Source organism: Saprolegnia diclina (genome assembly GCF_000281045.1).
Source record: "Saprolegnia diclina VS20 unplaced genomic scaffold supercont1.1, whole genome shotgun sequence".
Taxonomy (NCBI): domain Eukaryota; phylum Oomycota; class Saprolegniomycetes; order Saprolegniales; family Saprolegniaceae; genus Saprolegnia; species Saprolegnia diclina.
This window is the reverse complement of record NW_008246068.1, coordinates 194,664-215,606: the sequence shown is the minus strand read 5'-3', so window position 1 is coordinate 215,606 and position 20,943 is coordinate 194,664. Positions and strand designations below refer to the sequence as shown.

At 59.2% G+C, this 20,943-nt stretch overlaps 13 protein-coding genes across 14 annotated transcripts; 9 read left to right on the top strand and 4 right to left on the bottom strand.

The window, feature by feature from the left end:
- The first annotated feature begins 309 nt into the window (after nucleotides 1–309).
- On the top strand, nucleotides 310–1,153 carry SDRG_00085 (hypothetical protein). Its single transcript, XM_008605548.1, has one exon. It carries the CDS (start codon nucleotides 328–330, stop codon nucleotides 1,048–1,050), a length of 723 nt encoding a protein of 240 aa, XP_008603770.1. The 5' UTR covers nucleotides 310–327; the 3' UTR covers nucleotides 1,051–1,153.
- Nucleotides 1,154–1,475: 322 nt separating this feature from the next.
- Nucleotides 1,476–2,271, top strand: SDRG_00084 (hypothetical protein; the record flags this gene model as incomplete). The annotated part of the gene is made up of 1 exon (XM_008605547.1): nucleotides 1,476–2,271. One exon carries the CDS (start codon nucleotides 1,476–1,478, stop codon nucleotides 2,232–2,234), a length of 759 nt encoding a protein of 252 aa, XP_008603769.1. The 3' UTR covers nucleotides 2,235–2,271.
- Nucleotides 2,272–3,108: 837 nt separating this feature from the next.
- Nucleotides 3,109–4,697, bottom strand: SDRG_00083 (hypothetical protein). The gene is made up of 8 exons (XM_008605546.1): nucleotides 4,543–4,697; nucleotides 4,424–4,492; nucleotides 4,291–4,379; nucleotides 4,085–4,231; nucleotides 3,581–4,038; nucleotides 3,489–3,533; nucleotides 3,365–3,440; nucleotides 3,109–3,315 (listed from the first exon to the last, which is right to left on the bottom strand). Exons 1-8 carry the CDS (start codon nucleotides 4,683–4,685, stop codon nucleotides 3,245–3,247), a joined length of 1,098 nt encoding a protein of 365 aa, XP_008603768.1. The 5' UTR covers nucleotides 4,686–4,697; the 3' UTR covers nucleotides 3,109–3,244.
- A 796-nt stretch (nucleotides 4,698–5,493) lies between these two features.
- SDRG_00082 (hypothetical protein) lies at nucleotides 5,494–6,669 on the top strand (the record flags this gene model as incomplete). Its single annotated transcript, XM_008605545.1, has 6 exons — nucleotides 5,494–5,621; nucleotides 5,666–5,734; nucleotides 5,783–5,874; nucleotides 5,925–6,071; nucleotides 6,118–6,569; nucleotides 6,604–6,669. The coding sequence occupies 6 exons, from the start codon at nucleotides 5,494–5,496 to the stop codon at nucleotides 6,667–6,669; spliced, it is 954 nt and encodes a 317-aa protein (XP_008603767.1).
- Nucleotides 6,670–7,035: 366 nt separating this feature from the next.
- Nucleotides 7,036–8,026, top strand: SDRG_00081 (hypothetical protein). The gene has a single exon (XM_008605544.1). The coding sequence runs from the start codon at nucleotides 7,218–7,220 to the stop codon at nucleotides 7,947–7,949; it is 732 nt and encodes a 243-aa protein (XP_008603766.1). The 5' UTR covers nucleotides 7,036–7,217; the 3' UTR covers nucleotides 7,950–8,026.
- Nucleotides 8,027–8,548: 522 nt separating this feature from the next.
- Nucleotides 8,549–9,664, top strand: SDRG_00080 (hypothetical protein). The gene has a single exon (XM_008605543.1). The coding sequence runs from the start codon at nucleotides 8,716–8,718 to the stop codon at nucleotides 9,610–9,612; it is 897 nt and encodes a 298-aa protein (XP_008603765.1). The 5' UTR covers nucleotides 8,549–8,715; the 3' UTR covers nucleotides 9,613–9,664.
- Nucleotides 9,665–9,761: 97 nt separating this feature from the next.
- SDRG_00079 lies at nucleotides 9,762–11,071 on the top strand (the record flags this gene model as incomplete). Of its 2 annotated transcripts, XM_008605541.1 has the most annotated exons (5): nucleotides 9,762–9,791; nucleotides 9,839–9,952; nucleotides 10,007–10,792; nucleotides 10,842–10,901; nucleotides 10,958–11,071. In XM_008605541.1, exons 1-5 carry the CDS (start codon nucleotides 9,765–9,767, stop codon nucleotides 11,069–11,071), a joined length of 1,101 nt encoding a protein of 366 aa, XP_008603763.1. In that variant the 5' UTR covers nucleotides 9,762–9,764. The 2 variants fall into 2 exon arrangements, with proteins under 2 accessions (XP_008603763.1, XP_008603764.1); XM_008605542.1 differs by lacking the exon at nucleotides 9,762–9,791 and having other exon boundaries at nucleotides 9,796–9,952.
- A 13-nt stretch (nucleotides 11,072–11,084) lies between these two features.
- Nucleotides 11,085–11,889, bottom strand: SDRG_00078 (hypothetical protein). The gene has a single exon (XM_008605540.1). It carries the CDS (start codon nucleotides 11,867–11,869, stop codon nucleotides 11,117–11,119), a length of 753 nt encoding a protein of 250 aa, XP_008603762.1. The 5' UTR covers nucleotides 11,870–11,889; the 3' UTR covers nucleotides 11,085–11,116.
- Nucleotides 11,890–12,053: 164 nt separating this feature from the next.
- On the top strand, nucleotides 12,054–13,452 carry SDRG_00077 (hypothetical protein). Its single transcript, XM_008605539.1, has 2 exons — nucleotides 12,054–12,770; nucleotides 12,822–13,452. Exons 1-2 carry the CDS (start codon nucleotides 12,200–12,202, stop codon nucleotides 13,379–13,381), a joined length of 1,131 nt encoding a protein of 376 aa, XP_008603761.1. The 5' UTR covers nucleotides 12,054–12,199; the 3' UTR covers nucleotides 13,382–13,452.
- Nucleotides 13,453–13,674: 222 nt separating this feature from the next.
- SDRG_00076 (hypothetical protein) lies at nucleotides 13,675–16,541 on the top strand. Its single transcript, XM_008605538.1, has 12 exons — nucleotides 13,675–13,855; nucleotides 13,899–13,964; nucleotides 14,006–14,354; nucleotides 14,401–14,486; nucleotides 14,536–14,625; nucleotides 14,679–15,035; nucleotides 15,111–15,176; nucleotides 15,230–15,348; nucleotides 15,391–15,469; nucleotides 15,516–15,671; nucleotides 15,721–16,124; nucleotides 16,172–16,541. Exons 1-12 carry the CDS (start codon nucleotides 13,694–13,696, stop codon nucleotides 16,500–16,502), a joined length of 2,265 nt encoding a protein of 754 aa, XP_008603760.1. The 5' UTR covers nucleotides 13,675–13,693; the 3' UTR covers nucleotides 16,503–16,541.
- Nucleotide 16,542: 1 nt separating this feature from the next.
- SDRG_00075 (hypothetical protein) lies at nucleotides 16,543–17,580 on the bottom strand (the record flags this gene model as incomplete). The annotated part of the gene is made up of 5 exons (XM_008605537.1): nucleotides 16,543–16,737; nucleotides 16,787–16,840; nucleotides 16,887–16,936; nucleotides 16,978–17,378; nucleotides 17,432–17,580. The coding sequence occupies 5 exons, from the start codon at nucleotides 17,578–17,580 to the stop codon at nucleotides 16,558–16,560; spliced, it is 834 nt and encodes a 277-aa protein (XP_008603759.1). The 3' UTR covers nucleotides 16,543–16,557.
- Nucleotides 17,581–17,792: 212 nt separating this feature from the next.
- SDRG_00074 (NEK protein kinase) lies at nucleotides 17,793–19,600 on the bottom strand. The gene is made up of 9 exons (XM_008605536.1): nucleotides 19,276–19,600; nucleotides 19,139–19,228; nucleotides 19,069–19,084; nucleotides 18,911–19,023; nucleotides 18,634–18,862; nucleotides 18,321–18,584; nucleotides 18,191–18,264; nucleotides 18,097–18,144; nucleotides 17,793–18,049 (listed from the first exon to the last, which is right to left on the bottom strand). Exons 1-9 carry the CDS (start codon nucleotides 19,557–19,559, stop codon nucleotides 17,932–17,934), a joined length of 1,236 nt encoding a protein of 411 aa, XP_008603758.1. The 5' UTR covers nucleotides 19,560–19,600; the 3' UTR covers nucleotides 17,793–17,931.
- Nucleotides 19,601–20,081: 481 nt separating this feature from the next.
- On the top strand, nucleotides 20,082–20,887 carry SDRG_00073 (hypothetical protein). Its single transcript, XM_008605535.1, has one exon. It carries the CDS (start codon nucleotides 20,122–20,124, stop codon nucleotides 20,755–20,757), a length of 636 nt encoding a protein of 211 aa, XP_008603757.1. The 5' UTR covers nucleotides 20,082–20,121; the 3' UTR covers nucleotides 20,758–20,887.
- The last annotated feature ends 56 nt before the right edge of the window (nucleotides 20,888–20,943 follow it).

The following is a 20,943-nucleotide window of genomic DNA, read 5'->3' as shown; positions in this document are numbered from 1 at the left end:
GCACTCTGAAAATGTCGAAAGGAGGTGGCACGGCAGCTTGGTATCTTGGCCCAAGTTTTTTTTGCTGCGCCAACTCGTCCGAGCCAAGGACGCTGGGCGCTCAGTGTTGCCACGTGCGACGTTGCCATGACCGGGCAGGAGCAGCAGCAGGTGGTGGTACCACCAAAGTGTATGCGTGAGTTCAACGGGCGGGTCGTGTGGCCTTTCTTTTTCTGACGGTTCAGAGATTGGTGTCGCAAGATCGCGGTGCATCTCATGTGCAACTGGCGCCACCCGGTCGACGGCTGCCACAAGTTCATTTGTCAAGTCGCCGACTGTAGTAGTACTATGGAGATTGCACGCCTTCTGTGCCACCCCGTGCCGCCGCGTGGGGACTTGCGCCGGGGCATGTGGACCGACGTTGAAGACAGCTACGCGCTATCGCTCATCGACGGCTTCCTCGCCGGCTGCTTTGCGGGCGCGGTCTTGCCCGGTACGTCCCTTCGGTGCTTCCTCGCCAAGCGACTGCGTTGCTCGCCCATGCGCGTCTCGAAGCGACTTGCGTTCTACAGCCTTTCCCAGCACATTCATTTGCCCCAAAAGGTCGGCAAGCTGCGCTACACGCTGAACCACACGCTGGCACCCGAGATCGCGGCGAGTATGTTGCGCCATATTCAGTACCTCCAGCGTGTCTTTGACCAGACGCAGACGTCCCCCAAGGTGGTCGACGACGACCGGCCACCGCCGTCGCCTGCGTCGCTCCGCGTGGGCATGTGGCTGCCCCAAGAGCAGACCCGCGCGTACAACTTGATTTTGTCGTTTGTGCACGGCGACTTGCCGTTGGCACGCGGTACGACGCTTCGATCCTTCCTCGCGGCCGAGCTCCACTGCAGTCCAATGCGCATCTCGAAGAAGCTTGCGACGACCGAGCTCGCGGGGCGCAAGCTGCCCAAGCGCATTGGCTCGGCCTTGTTCATTCCACGAGAGCACCGGATGTTGCTCAAGCAGCTCAAGATGGTGTCACCGTCGTCGGCGTACTTTCTGAGCGGTTCCATGCAGTCGTCGTTTTAAAGGCTTGTGCTCAATAGACATGTTACAGTAGCGCAGTTGTTCCATGAATTCGCGAGCTCCTGTCAACAATGATTCACCCAACGATTTGTGCTGTGGTCCTTCCTTTGCGAATACTACTTCGTTGATCCGCACATTGCACTTTCTAGATTGCACTTTCTAGCTGGCGCCACGTCACAACAGGGTGGGGCATTCGGGTGATCATGCATCGTTGGTGAGCGTGTGATCATGTGACGCGCCGTGCGACCGTTCCGAAGCGACTGCACCAATCACACTCGTTGGTGAGCGTGTGATCATGCATCGTTGGTGAGCGTGTGATCATGTGACGCGCCGTGCGACCGTTCCGAAGCGACTGCACCAATCACACGCCTTGCAGCGTAAAATCAGGCGCCAAGTGCCCCGCGACTCGAGTCGCACTGTTCATTTTCATGGCTCTGCCAACTACGATCTTGTTTGCCCACCGATCCGGGTCGTGGTCGACCGAGGAAGAGGCGTACGCGGTTGCACTCATCCAAAGCTTCCTCTTGGGCTACTACCCGACCGTCCTCCCCGGCACATCGCTCCGCGTCTTCCTCGCGGACAAGCTCGACTGCTTGCCCATGCGCATCTCGAAGAAGCTCGCCCAACTCCACGCACCCGACGCGGTGAACCCCAAGCACTTTGGCCGATTGCGCTACGTCTGCGACCCGTCCGTGCTGCATGGCATCAAGCGCCAAGCGGCGCGCGACGAGCTCGATCTGCTTGTTGTTTCGTTCGATCGGAGCGTCGAGGTGCAGCGGGCGACGCCGATCCCGCGGCCGTTGAAGCCATCAGCAAGTGCGCGCGCAGGTCCATGGAGCGACCAAGAGCAAGACTACACGTACGCCATGATCTCGTACTTTATCCAGGGTCACCTTGGCTTGCCGGATGGTACGTCGCTCCGCGCGCACCTCTCACGACAGCTCGGGTGCACGCCGATGCGCGTCTCCAAGAAGCTGTCACTGGCGACGCTGGCAGGCCACGCGCTGCCCCACCGCGTGGGCACGCTAGGGTTTGTTGCCAACGTGGAGGCCGGCGCCGCGACGGGCCGGAACGACGCCCGCGTGCACTTGGTGCAGTTGCGCAGTGACTGCTATGACGACGCGGGTCTCGTGCTCTTTCCGATCAACGGCGCCGCCACGAGTAGAACCTGCAGCCAAGACACATAGATGATAATATAACGACATACCGGATGAGCGATCTACATGGAACCATTGTCTAGACCATCAGTCAGCATAGTCAAGCGAGCACTTAAGGTTATGGTACATGTTCGCTAGCTTCTTGCGTTCGACAGCAGTCCGCTGGTGATGTCGATGGACCAGCTACATATTGGTGAACGAATCACTGGAGACCAAAGGTTCTGCCCGCGGTACGGCGAGGCGGCGTTGCCCGAGGAGCGGTCCTTGTGGGACAGGGTGCGAACCAGCCGTTGCGCACGAGATGGGTTCCGACAACGTCGAGTTTTCGAGCGTATGAGCCCCCAGACAAGTGGTTTTGACCGGCGCGCTACGCACCTCGGCGTCCATGACGGAGGTTACCGAGGACGATGTCCTCCGTGTTGCTGGCTTGCGTCAAGATTGAGATCAATCAGGTGTATGCTCATGTGAAGCCTTTCTAGACGTCCTGCTTGGACCAGATTCCTCGCCCGCCGACGCTGTCGAAAACACCCAACTAACCAAGCCCGGCTCGATGCTCTAGTGTCGTCCGACAGCACCATCTAGCTCAACGTTTGTCGGCGCAACATTCGACTCGTGGAGCTACTCTGCGAACACGGTCAAGTGGGAGAACCAAGATGGTCCAGCGGTCGGGCGTCGTCGCGTGTCCAACGGTGCGATCTTGGTACTCCCACTTGGCCGCGTCTCGTCGGGCAGTTGAGATGGCTTTTTGAGGTCGTTGGTGCCAGAACCAGCTTCTCCTCAGTCCTCCTACACCCTTCACGACATCGTCCTCGGACGTGAGTACGACGACGTGATGCATGCAGCTGCGTGCTGAGCTGGTTCGCTGTGGCGTCCAAGACCGGCTATGCAGCGCGGAAGCCACAAGACGCGGTCCAGTGCTTTTGCGATGCTACTGCAAGGTGCCGCTGTCAGTGGTTGCCTCCTCAGGCGCATCGCAGGTCTGCAGGTCCATTCTATCGCATACTAGTATGGAATATCGTATACTAGTAACAGAATGCGAACTAGGCCGACTTGGTCGACTTGGTGTGCGTCTTGTTTCGAACGTGTGCCACAGTGCTGCAGAGGAGCAAGCCTACGCACGTCATTCAATGAGGATCGACTGTCATCCGTGCCAGGCGTACAGGGCAGCGCGACTGGCAGCAGCACGAGCGAGATGGCGGCGCCCGCCCACAGACGAAGCGTGCCCCAGATATTGGTCTAGACATCGTTCAGACCTAATGCACAATTGACCAGGATATAAAATACCTCGGGCGTGACGCAGCGACGCGAGGCCGAGGCCGATGCGAATTCCTACGGGCACATATGAGTCGATGGACGACGACATTGTATGGGCGTACCTGGTGGGCAATGAACTCGTTGAGGAGCGCTTCCTTCTTGAGCCACTGCTTGTCGAGGAAGCTCTCCACGTTGGTGTTGGCGTCTTCGAATGCATGCTTTGTGATGTGCAAGTGAACGTGCTCGGGGTGCGTTCGCGCCAGCACGTGCTGCATGGACGGCACACCGACGTCAATGTGGCGGCTGTAGCCCATCTCGTACGTCGGCACTTCGCCCGAGTAGCTCGGGTAGCCGATCGTGATGTCGTAGATCTCGGGCTTGACGTCCGTATTGGCATACGCGTCAAGGAGGAGCTGCAGCCCCGCGGCGCGCGGCAACAGCACGCGCTCGAGCGTTGGCCGGCCTTGTGCAGTCGCAAAATTTTGCGACTTGGTCACGTACTCGGTGTGGATCGTTGTGCCTTCCGGAAAGAGCATGAGCCAGACGGGGAAAGCGTCTTCGACAAACGACTCCATGTACTCTACACGATACGCATGAGATGGCCTATGTAAGAGATGAGCACATACGCTGGACGTGCGGCTTGTCGTGGGCCAGGTCGCGCCGAAGGAAGAGCGTCTCAAACATGTACATGCCCCAGCCAAAGACGGGCACCTTGGCCAGCGAGTCCTTCATCGCGATCTTGACGTTGGGCGTGCCGCCGTGGGCTTGGATCACTATACCAAAGTATGGTTTAGCTTCGTGTCGTCGTTGTATGGAGATCATGCTGGCGTACGCTGCAGAATGTACCACCAGTCGGCGTCGACTTGGTGGTTGGCGATAAAGATAACGGGCACGCTCGTGTCCTTGGGCATCGCGTCGCCGCTACACCAGACATGTGAGGTGACGCGCGACATGGCGTTGCGTACGTGACGACCATTGTGGCCGAGGGCGAGTAGAAGGCCGTAAAGTCGATCCAGTCTTGAAAGCAGAGCGTGCTAGTACAGAGCCACGCTGAGCCTCGAAGCGCCGCACGCTATGGGTGTACCCCATGAGCTGGCGGGCGTAGCGCCGGCCAAATGGCTTGAAGGCCATGATCCAGAGCTGGTAGAGGTTGAGCACCGCCATGTTGAGGAAGATCCACGCAGCGCCAAGCGCCGCGCGGAGCCGCAGAAAGCTCGTGTTTAGCATGGTGCAAAGTGGAAATGCTGTTTCTTATTGCTGTTTGCTGGTTTCGATCGAAGCTCGTCGAATTCCACGTCGCTACACGTAAACACCACCGTGGTGATGACATTTTTCACACGTTCCGTGGTTCTGATTGGTGCAGACCAGTGCACACTCTCTTCTCACATGTGCGAAAAGGTGAAAAATGTGTTTTGCACCGTTGGCGTGTAGCGAAATCAGCGGCTCGGAATTCATCGGGCGCACCCAACCACTGTTTTGCACAAATCCACTGTTTGCAAAGACGCTGGTTTTATACTACGTCCGCGCGCTTTGTCTGCGGCTGTCATAGGACGATCGTGATCGTCAGACTTGCAATGGCACCCAAATCTCTTGAATGTACTGGCGACAAGGCCGAGTCGATAGAGGCGGTCGCCATTTGCGATCAGGTCCCGTGAAATGGAGTTGCTTTCTGCGGCAGCCGCGTCCGGGGTTGACGCGTGCGAAGCGCTTCGTTGACGTTGCTGCAGCCAATGCATTCACGCGATATACGTGGCACGGTCGCTCGAGTAGCCGCGCGGCCAGTGAGGCCAGCACGCGTCGGAGTTGCAGGGCAAGCCACCCGATTGCACGTTGTCGTGGCGTCCATCGGGAATGATTACAATACCAACCCAGGGGTACATAATGGTCCCACCGCCGCATTGGTCCAGTGTCGTTCGACCGCTGCCCACTGACCAGCGCTACGAATCATCCAGCCACGATATGGGCGTATTTGCAATCTTATTTTGAGATCTTATTGCGTCTCGGGTATCCGGAAAATCCGGATACAAACGGCAAGATGGCGGTGCGATCAACGCTCGCCTGTCTCGTGCTGCTGCTCGTGCATGTGGTCCTCGTGACGCTGTATGCGTCCGCCTTTGCGCTGCTCTTGCCGTTTGGCCGCGCGCGCATTCGCCGATGCATTGCGTCTGCCTCCGCGCGCTTTGCTCGCGGCTCATGCCTCGTCTTAGGGCGTACTGTCTTGTCGACTGGGTCGACCTGTTGAGCGTTCTCTTTCCTGTCGCCACGTTGACGCTCAGGTAAACGCCACGCGCATTGTTCGCGCGGGATGAAGAGCATGTGTGTAGTGGCGACGCGCCTCGGACAGCGACCGCAGCAACGCCGATCGTATTGGTGGCCAACCACCAGGTTGACGCCGACTGGTGGTACCTGCAGCAGTGTCAGTCATCGCGACAGATACAGTCCGTCTGGTCTCACTGCTGCGGTTAGATGTGCGGCTGGTCGGCGCCGTGCCGCAGCTCAAGCTTTGTATGAAGAGCTCGCTGGCGTACGTACCCTGCATGGGCTGGACGATGGCGCTGCTTGAATTCCTCTTCCTTCGGCGCGACCTGGTCCACGACAAGCCGCACGTCCAGCGTATGTGCTCATCTCTTGCGTTGGCCATCTCATGCGTATCGTGTAGAGTACATGGAGTCGTTTGTCGAAGACGCCTTCCCCGTCTGGCTCATGCTCTTTCCGGAAGGCACAACGATCCACACCGAGTGCGTGACCAAGTCTCAGGCGTTTGCGACTGCGCAAGGCCGGCCAACGCTCGAGCGCGTGCTGTTGCCGGGCGCCGCGGGGCTGCAGCTCCTCCTTGACGCGTATGCCAATACGGACGTCAAGCCCGAGATCTACGACATCACGATCGGCTACCCAAGTTACGCAGGCGAAGTGCCGACGTACGAAATGGCCGCAACGTCGACACGGGTGTGCCCTCCATGCAACGGCTGGTCGCGGGCGATGGGCCGGCGCTCGTGCATCTGCACATCACGTGCCACGCCTTTGCAACCGTCGCCAGCAACCATCGTCGGGTTTCTGGATCGTCAGTGGAGTCAGAAGGAGCACTGGCTGGCGCACTTTGCACAGCACGAGGTCCGACCTCTGTTTTCGTTTCCACAATTTACAGAACAGGCACGATGCAGTGCTTTGCAACGACAGCCACAGTCGTCGCGCCACCACTGGTACAATTTGACCTGCCGCCGACATGCGTTCGATGGGCGGTGGAGGCCAAGTGGCGTCTGGCCGTGCTTTGGATGTGGGCGGGCGCATCGCTCGGGCTCGCTTGTGCGCCGATCGTGCTGCTCGTCCCACAGAAGCGATCTTGGAGACGTCGCACCTGCCGTTCAAGTCGGGTTCCTCATGCACGCGCGTAGTGCTACTCCTCTGGTCGACCAGCCGCCTGTCACGTCGCGTGTCGTCACCGATTGGCGCGAATTGAGCTGCAACGCACGTCGTCTTCCTCGCGCAGGTGCGTGCGAAGAAGGGCGTCGAAGTTGCTGCGACTGCAAGCGAGGCGCAGCTACTTGAGAGTGGGCTTCAGAACACAACGAGAATGGAGTGGTGGGTGGCGCCAGCAGCGCAGCTACTACTCGTAAACGCCTATTTGAGCCAAAGCGGAAAGGCCATTGTGCGAAGGCCCTCTGATATCTCTGCATCGCACCGCCTCTCTCGGCGGCCACGAGCAGGGCTAGGGGATCGGGTGGGCGGGCACCTGGTCGGCCATTTCTGAATTGGAGCCGAATGGACATTGCACGGCTACTGGCGCCTGTACAGGCCGACGCACACGTCACCGAGCGCACCGGTGTGTGGCTGCCTGAAGAGGAAGGCTACATGCTGGCGCTCATCGAGTGCTTCCTGCGCGGTCTTCTCTCGACCGTCGAGGCCGGCACGTCGCTACGCAGCTACATCGCCAGCCAGCTCCAGTGCGCACCCATGCGCGTCTCTAAGAAGATTGCAGCGTTGCCGTACGCCAACTTTCGCAACATTGGCCGCAGCCACTTTGAGCCGCGGGCGGTCACGGACGCCGACGTCGAGACGCTGCAGCAACTGTTGCATGCCGAGACGCTCTTCAAGCGGGCCGTTGAGCCGCTCAAGACGCGGCACGCGGCGCCGTCCGTCGGTGAAAAGGCGACTGCTACGTGCGAGACGCGTGGCTTCTGGTTCCACTACGAGCAGCTGTACGCCGCCAAGCTCATCGAGTACTTTGTGCAAGGCGCGCTGGCACTGCCGACCGGCACGACGCTGCGCGGGTTCCTCGCCGAGATGCTTTGCTGCAGCCCGATGCGCGTATCGAAGAAGCTCGCGACGGGCTCGATCGCCGGTCGACCGATCCCGCGCCGGCTTGGCACGGCGGTGTTTGTGCCCCGACACGCGCTGTCCCGCGACGTGACATCGTCGATTGACGCCGAGCTGGCGCAACTGCGTAAAGACTGCTTTGCCCACAAGACACAGCACCGTCGCTATAGCGCCTAGTCCCTGTCTCGCTGTGTGTAGTACGTCGTAGAGTTAGTCGTTTTGAAACTTTGATGTGAATGAATGGTTGTTGCTCATTTAGACCGCCGGACGAGCGGCGAGTACTATAGTCGCATGGCCCCTGTCATCTTGACCGGCGAGCATGGGTGGCGGAGCACTGCCGAACGTGGTAGCAGATTCCTCAAGCCACTTCAAGTACCACTGCTGTGCCACAACGTCAGCTACTTTTGCAAAGCAAGCGCTGACGACCGAATCTCCGCATGCGCAATGCCAATCCGGATAAAATACGCTGTGTCAGATTCTGTATCCGATGCGATCTCGGCAGTGCACATGCCGACAATCGGATGGCTGCTATTGACGCAGTCTGCTGGTCGCACAAGCTTCCCCTACAGGTACTCATGGACCAACATGAAATCATGTATCAAATCGTCGCCTGTCCTTTCAGGTTGTGGGTCGGTCGCCTTAAAACACTGTATAAAATACTGTCTGCGCTAAAGACACGCGTTTATATTCTGTTTTATACAGTGTCTGTGCGCAATGCAGCGGTGCGGTGACGCGCTGCGTTACACCGCATGCCGACCGTTTCACGTTTGCAGAGCCTGCCACGTCATCGTGCAGATTCGACGACCGCGGCCGCTTGCAGCTTTGGTCAATCCATGGGCATGGACTGCCTCGAAACCCGCGGAGTCAAAAGGCCGATACCATCTCGCCGCTCAACGGAGCCTGCGCTGACGAGCTGTCCGTGGCATGGCATTCCGAAGGCGATATGCGAGCAACTCGTACGGCGTCGTTCGAAGTGCACGTCGAAATCAATCTCGCCGGTGATCGGCCTCGCCACGAGCTCAGTTTTCAATTGGCCTTGATGTCCTTGCTCGAGAACGTCGCCGCCGGCTTGCGCAAAGCAGCCTCCGGGCAGCTCGACCTCCACGACATGCTTTCGTCGAGTCGCAGCGGCAACGAAGCGCCGTCGGGGCCACCCGCCTTTAGCGGCTACGTGCGCAAGCAAGGCAGCTTTGTCAAGAACTGGAAGCGGCGCTACATGGTGCTGCACGACGACACGCTCTTCTACTACGTCTCGGAGCGCGCGACGACCAAGCCGCGCGGCTTCTTCCGCGTCACAGGCATCGCGTATGCGCCGGACCTGCCGCATGGTCTCATCGCCGACGGCACGGGCACGCGCCGCCTCAAGTTTACGCTCGCCGACAACGACGAGTGCGACGCATGGTACGACACCCTCTCCGAGCGCCTACACCGCACCGGCCTAGAGCGCGCGCAGAGCGTGCCCTCGGGGGGTGCGAGCCCGCCTGGTGTGTGGCACAAGGCCATGTCCGAAGGCAGTGGCGCCGCCGCCTTTGGCCGACTCGCTCGCCACGCAGCGGCCAATACGAACCTCAAGCACGTCGAGTCGGCGGCGACGCTCGTGAGTCCCGAGCTCGGCGCAGCTGTACACGAAGCGGCACCTGTCTTGCGCCAAGGACAAAAGCTGCTTCGGCAACACGAAAAGAAGTCGACACGAAGCGCCGCCAAGCAGCCTCGCCGCGCCAACAAGCGGGCCGAGGCCGAGGCCGACGACGAGGCGGATGCCAGCCCCGCGAGCGATGCGGATGTCGCCGCCGACGACGGTGCAGACAGCGAAGACGAGAGCATTAGCAGCCATCCTTAAGACAAAGTCCATACATACATATTTGAAGAATTGGCTGGCGCCACGTTGACACCCACTTGTAATGGCGTTGCGCTGGAGAGGAAGAGGACCACAACCCTGCTGGCAGCGTCGAACATTGGTGCGGCCGTTGACAGAACCGTTTCTCAGTGGCCATGGCGACCGGCAGCAAGGAAGTTGAGGTACCGACGACCGATGTGAATCGCCCGTCGCGCTCAGGAGACGGTAGGGGCAGCTCCGTGACGTGGCAACGCCACGCGACTCAATGCCAGTGGCGCCTCTACCGGCGGCCGGCAAGCCGCTGGAGCACGAGACGGAGAAAGCACCGAGTTATTTCGCCTGGGTATCGACTCCGTAAAATAAACGATGTGCTGCTGGACCTTGCGCTCTGACGTAGACGACATCGCCGCGCCGGGCGTCGCTCGAGAGCCTCTCGCAAGGCGACGAGCTCAAGCGCGCCACCAAGATGCACCTCGATCAGCTGCGCGTGTCGGCCGCGAGTTTGCAGCAGTCGTTGGCAGGCGGTCGCCTTGACGACCTCACATATCAGCGCCGGCTACAGTGCAAGGCTAACATCGAGCACCTCGACCGACCGAGCGCCATCACCTTTGTATCCGAGCCGCTTGGACCGCCGCTGGCCGCGCTGTTGTCGCCACCGCCACGACTAAGTCGTCGGGCTGTCTTGCCCGCGATGCCCGTGCACCCATTGCCAGTACACATCCTGCATAACGAGTCGGCACCCAAGGACATTCGGCAAGTGGTCCTCAAACCATCGACGAAGATCGCAACGATCAAGTCGACCAAGAAGGTGCATTTCGAGGCACCGATCGTTGGTTGCTCCGCGCTGCAGGCGACGCTCGAAGCCCACTTGAAGCAGCGTCTGGCGCGGGAAAAGACGCAGCTGTTGCAGAAAACCCAAGCGCGGTCCCGACGCAAGGCCGCCAAAGCAACGTCCGGCGCAATCGAGCGCCTCGAGCTGGTCAAGACGTCGACAAACAGCCCGAAAGAGGTGCCTACGACGACCTACGCGGCGTCGGTTCCAACGACGGTGGCGAACGCCGATGCAGCTCCGACGAGCCGCGAGGCAGTTGCTCCAACGGTGAAGTCAAGCACCGATCCCGCCGCACCAAAAGCCACATGTGGCCACACTAGCAAAGTACTGGCCACGACGCCCAAGCCAGAGGTACCTCCAGCGACGATCGTGGTGCAACCTTGTGATTCGTGTACGATAGAGCGTCCATCGTGTGCCGAGTCACATTGTGCCCTACTTCCATAAACGGCATCGCTACACGGTGTATTGATTGATTTATCGCAAAAGTAAAATGGACAAGATTGTCATATTTGGTAGAACCCGCTGCTGCTGCACCCGCGGTATCCGGTTGTGCACCCGCGGCACCTGTATACGACCGAGTACGCGGCAGCGTACTGCAAACCCAAGCGTCGGGCGCTATTACTCAAGTAGACGCGATCGATAGCTCATATCGTTTTAGCGTTATATACACATGGATTACAAATCTTCTTCGATGGCTTCTTGCTGCACGAGGATAAACTCGTACTGGTACTTGGGAGGCGGTAGACCCATCTCGGGCTTGAAAAGGTACTTTTCAAAGTCCACGTGGGCGAAATTCGACGTGAGCACGACGTGAAACTCATTGGGGTTGCGACAGAGCGGGATGTTGCTCGTGTCTTTGGTGTCGGCGGGTCGGTAGAGCGAATCGAGGTGGTTTAGAAGCCCTTTCCCTGCGTTCGAACACACGAGATCGCTTGGGAAGAACGCCAACCTTCCATGCTGCGTCACGTCGACCGGCAGCGTCGCGTCATTGAACGTTTTCCAAACGTCGACGACGCACTGGTTCATGGCAATGACCATTGGGTGGCCGCACTTGAGTGCGCCCACGAGTCGCGCCCGCGCCTCTTCCATGATCTCTGGCACGGGCACCTTGCGCATGCTCTTGTCCATGGCCATCTTCTTTCCATCGAGAAGCGTGCACTGGCGATAGCTAAAGAATGTATTGACGCGATCGCTGGCGTCGACCACGAGCGGCGTCTTGCCTCGGCTTACGGCGGCGGCGATCGCATCCAGCAGCTGTGGCAGCTCAATGAGCACTGTCGCCGCCGTAAATTTGGCCCGAATGGCAGTCATTGCAGTCTCATCCGAAGTGCCGTCGGCGACGAGAGCTTGGTATTGGGCTTGCGCATTAGCTTGGTCGGCGGGCGACAGCGCTTCGAAGCCGGCGATCGTGGAGGCGCCACCGCCCATACCAGGTCGTTTCAGTTGTGCTCGATATAGCGAGCGCGCTTGTGATTGGTCCGAATTTGATGCCAATCATGCAATGCACCAATCAAATTGTGTTATTCAAAAACATGTGTTCTGGCGGTGTCGGAATCGAACCCGATGGTTCTACAACTGGCCTAGCAACTAGTTCGATCTCGTTTTTGGCGGGCTCGGAGATTACCATGATGGAGGTGCAGCAACGTCATTCCTTCGGCAAAGAGAGCCGTAGGATTCGACAGCTGGTCGCGACCTGTGGCGCCGCAGGAACCGCGCCGCCAGTCGGAGATCCGCCGCCACGGCACTACACATCACGAAATGCGGGGGCTACAACTACTTGCGATAGCGCTCGCGATGGCACATCAAGGCGCTATGGCAGACACCGTGGCGCCAACAACGTTGCGACCCGCCTCGAGCAGCCCGACGCCGTCGTGGTCACCTAATTTGAACGTGACGTCGAGTCCCAGCCCGGCACCCAGCCCCTCTACGACACCGACGCCAACTATGACACCAACCATTACGGCATCACCGACACCCGCGCCATTGCCGCCAAGCTCCAGTCCAACGCCGTCGATGAGCCCGACAGCACCACCTTCGCCTTCATCAAAACCACCATCACCCGCACCGACAAGCTCCAGCGCCGCTCCCTCCCCTCAAACGACAACAAGGTTACCGGCCACAACTCGTCCTTCCGTGACGACGCCAAAGCCCCAACCAACAACGACGTCCAAGCCCGTAACAACCAACCCACCAACGTCGTCAAGGCACCAGACGTCGACGCCGCCGTCATCAACGACGCCTACGACGACAACGACCGCCCCGCCCACGACACAGCCGGTGCCACCGATCGTGACACCGACGTCAACGCCATCGACTGGCAATATCTCGAGTACGTCCATTATCGATAGAGACGCTCTGAGCGCTCATGACTGACCCGTAGGTGGCTCTAGCTCCAATGCCTCGGCGTCGACGCCGTGGGTCATCGCCGCAGACGTCGCCGGGTGTCTCCTCGTGCTCTTCCTCCTCGTCCAGTACCGGCGAGACGTCTTGCAGCAACGCATGCTGACAAAGAAAGACGAAGCTACGTCGCCGACGTATCTCCCGGCCGACAGCCCGTTTTGCTATGACGATTTCAAACCGTCGGAGCTCGAGCAGGCCGAGCCGCGCTTCCAGAGCTCCGAGCTGATCTTTGCCATCAACACGGGTGGGTACCGCGATAGCAGCGCGTCCCATGCCTCCAGCCACCGGTCCAGTGCTCATCCGCGCGATGCACTGAGTACGACCAACCATCGTGACGCGCTTCGCGCAACCAGCCTGCACGACGTTGTCCGCAGTACCGAGCACGACGTGCGCAGTACAAACAGCCTACTCGAAGCGCCAAGCAGCTGGGAGATGACTTCCTCGTTCACCTCTTCCCTCTCCGCGTCGTCCGAACCCGTCGACACGCCCCGGTTTCAGGAAATGCTTCAGGCTGCCCGCGGTGGTCTCTTCAAGAGCTAGTGACGCCATGAGGACTCGGTGTCCTAGTCTAGCTGTACAACTATAACGTAGATTCTATCGCTTTGCCCTAACCTCCTGAAAGTAATTCGATCCGAAAAGCAATCACGGCGCGCATTCAGTGCAAACTCCTACTCCTCACTCGACTTTCGCATTTCTCACAGGCAGGGCTAGCCTAGACTCTAGGCTAGCCCTACTTTTATAACCCCGAAAATATCTACTAGTACAAATGAGAATTCTTCACTAGTAGTGCTACTGTAGTAGAGTCGCGAGGGCTAGCTGCAGTTACTCTACGACGTATTCAAAACTGCCGCCATGGTGGACCGACGCCCGACGGTGCAACCCGTGCCAGTGCACCGAGCGCGCTCCAAGCGCCATGCCGACGACGTCAAGGTGCTCGTGTCGGTCAGCAGCATTCGCTTGCGGCGCGGCAGCGAAACCAAATACGAACTCTCCTTGTCCAAGCCACCGCTCCCCGTACTACCCTCTTCATACCCCATAAGTTCCATGGAGATCGTAGCATCACTGCGTCATCGTGTCGATTAGCTTCCCCAACATACCCGGTATTTCCGTGGTCCCGGCCGAGGTACTCTCGCCGTGCGCCATCAAGGCTTCCACCATGCGTAGGTCATGTTTACATGTGCCCACCGCAAGCCGCACGAGATCAACGTCCATGCGACCGACGCCGTCGAGCTCCAGCGCTTCAAGCTCGAGCACCGTGTGAAGCGGACAAAGCACTGCGACACCCGGTATATGTCCTGCGCGGTCACCAACCTCGCGGTTCAGATCCTACGGAAAGACTCTCTCTTTGTCTTTACTTTTGGCTCCAACTTGCACGGCCGTCTTGGCACAGTGACGCCCACCGCTGCGTGCACACCGACGCCGCTTCGCTGCAAGTGGCTCTTCCCTGTTCAAATCGCTTGCGGCCGTGAGCACTCGGCCATTGTCGACATCAACTCGCATCTCTACTGCTTTGGTAGCATGATCTAACTGCACTATGAGCATTGTCTTATGAAATGTAGGACGGGGCAGTGAAGGCCAACTGGGCCAGCTCCACGTCGACAACGTCAAGGTGCCCGCGATCGTCGCTTCGCTCGTGCAGCATCAAGTACGTTAGTTCTTTGCACATCTACATCTGGTTTACAATTTGGGTTTAGGTCTTCCACGTGGCATGTGGCGCCAACCACACGCTTTGTTCGGTCGACGGCGGCCGCATTTTTGCGTGGGGCGACAACACGTACGGCCAAGTACGTTTTGGATAGCGCGACGGCAAGGTGCACAACACGTCCTTGTGGTCTAGTTGGGCGTCGGCTTCAAGGCCAAGCAATACCACATACCGATCCACGCCAAGCACTTACCGTGCGCGGCGTACGCGATCGTGTGCGGCGGTGACCAGTCGTTCGTCATCTCGCAGCTCCACCAAGTGTACGTGGCCGGGTGCAACCTCGCGGGGCAGCTCGGGCTTGGCGACATGGGCAGTCGGCGGCATTTTACGCTCAACCCGCACTTGCAGCACGTCGAGCGCCTCGCTGCCGGGACGTACCACGTGATTGCCACGACGCCGACGCAGGTGCTGGTGTGGGGCAACGCTGCGAACGGTCGGCTCGGGCTTTTGCGACCTCAGACAGACTTTTATAACTTACCAACACCGCTCGAGGTACCCTAACCTCCTAACCCCCTAACCTCCTAACCTCGTAGCCTCTCCGATCTCTTAGCCTATTTGTGCTTCTAGATGTTTGCGGACGTTCGCGTCAAGGAAGTGGCGGCCGGCGGGATGCACACAGCGCTCCTCACTCACGTAGAAGGACCCGGCATCGATCCTTGTCTTGACCGACTTTGTGTAATCTGTAGGCAGGCGACTTGCTTCTCTGGGGAGGCAACAACTACGGCCAAGTGGGCGATGGCACCACGGTAGACAAGCCTCGCCCCGTGCGCCTGCGCCTCTTTGAGGGAAAATGCGTTTCCGCCATGTACTCGCTCCCCTTCGCAGCATGAGGTTTCAACAATGTTAGTGCGCTCGGCGAATGGCACTCGATCGCACTGGGTGACGACGGCTGCGTCTTTGCGTGGGGGTTTGGCGAAGAAGGCCAGGTTAGTCATCAAGTAGGGGTATTGACCAACGTGCACACCTCGGTAGCTGGGCTTGGGCGAAGATCGCAACGCCCACTTGCCCATGGTGGTCCACGCGCTCTCGGGCACAGCACCGCTCCGTGTGCACTGCGGCTCCGTCCATAGCGTCGTCGTCACGTCCATTGAAGTGGCGAACCGCTCGCAGCAGGAAAAGGATCAGAAGGTGCCTCGATGAAGGACAACTTGTCTTGTTTAATCCGGTCACACGTTAGCTCTCGGAGCTCAATGCGCAGCACGAACACCGGCGACTCTTGAGCCGCAAGTCGATGCTCTGGAAAGGCCGGCGTCCGACCACGAAACATCTGGACGAAGCAGCAACGACCGCCGCCGCAATGACATCGGAGCGAACGATCGACGTTCATACGTTGCCGACGACGATCGCTGAGACCGAAGAGACCACACCGCTCTCCGACGACTCGCTGCGGCAGTGTCTCGAAGCCGACATGACGCAGCATATGCACATGTCGCCGCCAGTCGCTCAGCGCCCGCCCCAGCACCCACGGTTGCGTCGCCCGCACACGGCCCGGCCAGTACGTGGCACGAGCACCGCGCCGGTGCCAACGTCGTGGCGGGACCGACCGATGACGTCTCGGCTGTCGCTACGACTCGCCCTTCGGTACGAGACAAGTTGTCCATATTTTCTAACGGTTTGTGGACGACTAGGGAAGAGTTTCACGTCCTCAGTGTCCTGCAGCGGCCAGTGGCGCCGCCAATGGACAAAAAGACAGTCTACGATCGACTAGATACCCGGGAAAAGCTACTCGGGGCGTTGCGGGACCCGTTTGACTTGACGTCGCCGGCGTCACCGGTGCACGGACGACCGCGTCGACCGTCGACGGCGCCGTCCAGACGCAGAGACATGGCGTCGGTCGTGAGCACACCGTCGCCAGTCGTGGTGCGTGTCGACAGCCTCACGGCGCTCCTGGACGAGGACATGGCGTCGACGACGAGCCCCGAGACAAGTGACAATCTCTCGGTTGCGACCGACGCGTAACTGTAGGAAAGACAGTGTATAGTGTGGATAAGTTGTCTGGCAAAGAAGGGACTGTCTACGGCTTGGGCTCGGTCGGCGAGCGCGGCGTCGTCATGGTCGGGATCGACGAGAGCGGGTTCGGGACGGTATGCGCCACCTGCGCGACCACCTGCGACGAGAGCGGACCCGCGAGCGCGGCCGCCGTCGACAGAAGCGACTGCAGACCAATGCTCACCATACCAGCAATGTCGCCCGCCTATATCGCATCTCAGATCGGAGTGGTCAGCATTCCGAAATGGACGTACGTTCTGGGGCACTTCGCCGAGCGCGATGGCTTCTTCAACGCGGCGATCGAGAAACTTCCTGTAGAGCAATGCGTGAGTGCCCACGGCGAGGCTCGAGTACGCACCAAGTGTCTTCGTGGTTGGGCGACGTGTCCGTGAGCATGAAGAGCTCTAGCGCGAGAATGAGGAGAGGCAGGCGGCGCGGAACGCACCCGTGGCCGTGTAGATGCCAGTCAAGACCGCGCGCTTCGTGTACCACGAGAGGTCCGTGGAGCGGTCGCCGGCGAAGAACCAAATGTCGTCCGAGGCCTGCGCGAGCTTCTTCATGGTTGTCGGCGCGTTCTGCGGCAGCGCGCCGAGCGCCATGGCCTGCGGCCACACGTGCAAGTACGGCGAAAGGAGCTGGAGCCGGATCTGGACACCGCGCTTGAGGCGGTCCGTCGGCACAAACTCGCCGTCGACGGGCTCGGCGGCCAGCGCGTCCTGCACCTGGCGCTGCCAGTCGTCCATGAAGAACTCGACGAGCTCGATAGGACCGCGCGGGAACATACCATGCGCGATGGACGGAAAGCCCGCGTCCCGCGCGCCCTGGCCGAGCGTCTCAATGGTCCAGCTACAGCAAGCAGGCATCAGCATCCTCCTCGCCGTCCTTGGCATCGTACATACCCCGAGGCTTGGACGTGGCGCAGCGCGTTCGTGAGGATCGTCTGGCTGGGGTCGGCGGCGACCGGCGCAGCCGGAGCCGCATGGGCGCAGAACGAGCGCGGGAGCGAGCGGAGGCCCAAGCGGCAGCGCGACAGCGTCGAGGTCAGCATGGTCCTGGGGTCAATTTCGGATGGATCAAGAAGCTGGTAGAACCCCAAGATGCATCACAAGTATCGAGTTTCAGAGGTTAAATGCAGTCTTTTTGCACGCCACCTAGGCTGCCTTTCTATCCGTATACCAGACCAAATATCCGGATAGCGCGCGTACGCCGACACTTGTGGCATCCACACGGCGCGTACGAGCGACAGTAGACCCTTGAAGAGCGAGGTATATCTCGTTAGGCACTTGACAATAGGCTGTTTTCTCTAAAACGCATGGTCTGGCCGCGAAAAAGGCTTGCGTCTTCTACTAAAAACACGCAACTTCAACGTGGCGGCGCGAAGCGCAGCGAAGATTTGAGGTTAGGATAGCGTGAGGTGGCTCGTCGCTTGGAGCGCCTGCATGCGATCTTGCAGCGCCTTTCGTTCGAGAAAGACGCGGCGTCGTTCTTGAGCCAGTAAATCTTCATAGTCACCATGCCTGCAGGATTGATGAGTCGTATCTCCATCCACTTGGTGTGAACATACGCGCTGTCGTCTTGCGCAGCCGTGGGCTTGTGGTAGCTTTCGTTTGCACTACCCACCATCGTAGTTGAAGACCGGACAACCAAGTCAATAGTACGAGAGGTCGTCTTCGGCGGCTGCCGGGCCCTTCTGAAGCTCGTCCATGCGCTCTTTGTATGCGCGTGCCGCTCGCTACACGACGCTATTTAGCGCAATGACAATATTACATTGTCTGCGATAGTGCAGACCTGGTTCTCATGAAACTGTCGACGGGCCGCATCTTCAAGTGTGTTGGGTGCTGCGCGTCGCTTGGGCGATACATTGCGCCTTTCAGATTGCAAAATGGACACACCGCCGTGGGCGTCGAGGACCGCGGCCAACGTCGTTGGACGACGGGGTGATGGGTCTACGTGGAGCTTGGGCAGCGCATCCCACGTCGCGACACTCGCAAGGTGCATGATGTGGCGTTGGATGAAGGGCGTGGCTAGAATTTCGGTCGCACTCGGGCGTTCCTACGGCCATGTATGGAGTAGTAGATCGTTGACGGACGACAGGAGCTACATGAGGTGTCTTGGCAAGTAGCTGGGACGCGAGTGCAATGATTTCGGGCGAGTAATACTGTCCATCAATGATCGGACTCGGTGTCGCCGTCACGATCTTTTGCACGATGATCGGCCAGCTACGCCCTGTAAACGGAGGCGCGAACGTGAGGAGCTCGTGGAGAACACACCCGAGGCCCCACAAGTCGCTTTTGGTGTTGTACTCGCTGCCGTCGCAAATCTCGGGGGATCTACAAAGTACATGTATCAATTGCAGTCGAATGGACTAACTCGTGTACAAGTAGAGAGGTGTGCCCACTTGGGTCATCGCCAAGTCGAGCGTGTGCGAGAGTGCTTTTGCAATTCCAAAGTCGCCGAGCTTGACGACGCCACTGGCCGTCAAAAAGATGTTCTAATGACAAGTTGTGCATCGTCGAGGACATGGCACCCTATGTACGTGGGGTTTGATATCGCTAGTACACAGTGATCACATGAGGACAACTTGTCTCATGAGAAGAGTGAGGTACCGATGCACGATGTTGCGTTCGTGCAAGTACTGCAGCGCCAAGCAAAGCTGAATCAAAATGCGCACGACGTGGGCTTCGGGTAGCCGCCCCCTACGCAGTGTACATGTATTCGGCCCACCGAGCGTCCTTGGAGTTACGTGGCGCGGTGTTGGCAAACGAACGCGTACAGGTCGCCGCCGTCTGCGTACTCTAGTAAGAGGACGGGGTCCCCACTGTCTTTGCTTGCCGTCGACTCGATCAAACTGACAATATTCGGGTGCTGAAGCCGGCGCATGACATCAACTTCGGCCGCGCATGACGAAAGCGAAGTATGAATCGTCTTGGCCACGACGAAAGCACCCGAGATGCAGTGGCGCATTAAGACCGCGTCGCCATGGCTGCCCCGCCCGAGCTCTCGCACCGCCTCGAACCGAGGATCCATTGAACACTGTCGGCGAACTATGTCGTTACACCGCCCACTCGTCCCCACTTCGATCCCCGATGCGTCAGAATTACGTCATATAATAAATAGCGTTGAGCCAGACGCTCACGTTTGCACCTTGTTTAGGATATACGGGCGATGCCAGGAAGCTCAATGGTCAAGAGGCCGGAACGCTACACCCTTGGAGGACCCTCTCGGGCTGCTCATCGAATGGATCAAGGCCCGCTGCTTTGTTTTTGCGAGCGTTCTCGAAAGCGTCGCAGGTTCACTCGACTAGGTTTTTGCGTCTCGTTTCACGAGCGTCAGGTGTACGCCAGATAAGTTGTGATTCTTCGCCATAGCTGAGTATCAGCATTATGGAGCTTTTAGTGGAAAGCAAGTGCGTGCCGAAGCATCTACTGCTTCGTTGAACCGCGCCCGGCATTTCAAAAGCGGCAACAGGCAACGCGTCAAGACACAACTGTCGGTGAAATTTGATAGTTCATATCCCTAGCCATTTATAACGGTTGACTGTTGTGTATCCTGGCCCCAAAATGGTCGAGTCAAACCCGCCTGTCTCGGGATGCCCGAGCCAGGGCCCTCGTCCCGCGCGCGGGCGGCCAAGGCGACACCGTACGCCCGCCCCCCGCCGCGCACGGCGCTGCCGTCGATCGCAAAGCAAGTGCCGCCGCCCTCCGGTGTCGTCCAGGCGCTGCTTGGAGACACGAGCTCCATTGAGGCCCGTCTCGATAAGCTCCAAGCCGACTTGCACGCGTCGTTTGCTCACCACGCAACGCGCATGGACCGCCTCCAGCAACAGCGCGGCATCAACACCAAGCGGATTCTGCGACAGCGGCACGTGAGCCTGACGCTCGCGCACCTCGAGCGCGCGTCGACCGCGTTACGCGACGGAACCGAGGCTCTTTTGTGCCCGACTTGCCATGCGTTTCGAAGATCCGACGATTTCCTTCCGCTGCCGGCACCGTGGACCGAGTGCCGCATTAGCGCGAGCCAGAACCACTTTTGCCACGGCGGAACGCACGAGATCCGAACGTCGCCGCCACCAGGAACGCCGCCGGTGGCCGCCATTGTGTTTCAGTACCACGGCACGACGCAGCGCGTATGCCAATGTCCCCCCGTCGCCCCGCTACCCAAAGCGCGGCGTATCTCGTCCATGGACTTTCCCGACATCCACGCGATCGTCACGCCGCCGTCATAACCAGTGGTCTTCGGGCCCTGAACCAATTTGAATCGACAACCAAGTGGTTTGAACTCGTTGATAGCACCATTCGCTGCAAAATGTCTAGCAGTAACAATGTGTCATCGCCGTCGACAGTTGTCTTCCAGTGTACAATGTGTGTACCAGGGTATGTACGACATGCCGTCGGACGTGCAATACACTGCA

Excerpts from the sequence above, each read along its gene's own strand:
- SDRG_00085 (XM_008605548.1), top strand. The coding sequence starts at position 328 with ATGGAGATTGCACGCCTTCTGTGCCACCCCGTGCCGCCGCGTGGGGAC.
- SDRG_00083 (XM_008605546.1), bottom strand. The coding sequence starts at position 4,685 with ATGCTAAACACGAGCTTTCTGCGGCTCCGCGCGGCGCTTGGCGCTGCG. Across the intron at positions 4,232-4,290 it reads CTGGTGGTACATTCTGCAGC|TGATCCAAGCCCACGGCGGC; the intron begins GTACGCCAGCAT and ends ACTTTGGTATAG. Across the intron at positions 4,039-4,084 it reads CGACAAGCCGCACGTCCAGC|AGTACATGGAGTCGTTTGTC; the intron begins GTATGTGCTCAT and ends CGTATCGTGTAG.
- SDRG_00080 (XM_008605543.1), top strand. The coding sequence starts at position 8,716 with ATGCGAGCAACTCGTACGGCGTCGTTCGAAGTGCACGTCGAAATCAAT.
- SDRG_00077 (XM_008605539.1), top strand. The coding sequence starts at position 12,200 with ATGCGGGGGCTACAACTACTTGCGATAGCGCTCGCGATGGCACATCAA. Across the intron at positions 12,771-12,821 it reads ATCGACTGGCAATATCTCGA|GTGGCTCTAGCTCCAATGCC; the intron begins GTACGTCCATTA and ends ACTGACCCGTAG.
- SDRG_00074 (XM_008605536.1), bottom strand. The coding sequence starts at position 19,559 with ATGGATCCTCGGTTCGAGGCGGTGCGAGAGCTCGGGCGGGGCAGCCAT. Across the intron at positions 18,863-18,910 it reads GTGGGCACACCTCTCTACTT|ATCCCCCGAGATTTGCGACG; the intron begins GTACACGAGTTA and ends TGTACTTTGTAG. Across the intron at positions 18,145-18,190 it reads GCCGCCGAAGACGACCTCTC|TGCAAACGAAAGCTACCACA; the intron begins GTACTATTGACT and ends GATGGTGGGTAG.
- SDRG_00073 (XM_008605535.1), top strand. The coding sequence starts at position 20,122 with ATGCCCGAGCCAGGGCCCTCGTCCCGCGCGCGGGCGGCCAAGGCGACA.
- SDRG_00081 (XM_008605544.1), top strand. The coding sequence starts at position 7,218 with ATGGACATTGCACGGCTACTGGCGCCTGTACAGGCCGACGCACACGTC.
- SDRG_00078 (XM_008605540.1), bottom strand. The coding sequence starts at position 11,869 with ATGGGCGGTGGCGCCTCCACGATCGCCGGCTTCGAAGCGCTGTCGCCC.
- SDRG_00076 (XM_008605538.1), top strand. The coding sequence starts at position 13,694 with ATGGTGGACCGACGCCCGACGGTGCAACCCGTGCCAGTGCACCGAGCG. Across the intron at positions 13,856-13,898 it reads TGTCCAAGCCACCGCTCCCC|CATCACTGCGTCATCGTGTC; the intron begins GTACTACCCTCT and ends TGGAGATCGTAG. Across the intron at positions 15,470-15,515 it reads GGTTTGGCGAAGAAGGCCAG|CTGGGCTTGGGCGAAGATCG; the intron begins GTTAGTCATCAA and ends ACACCTCGGTAG.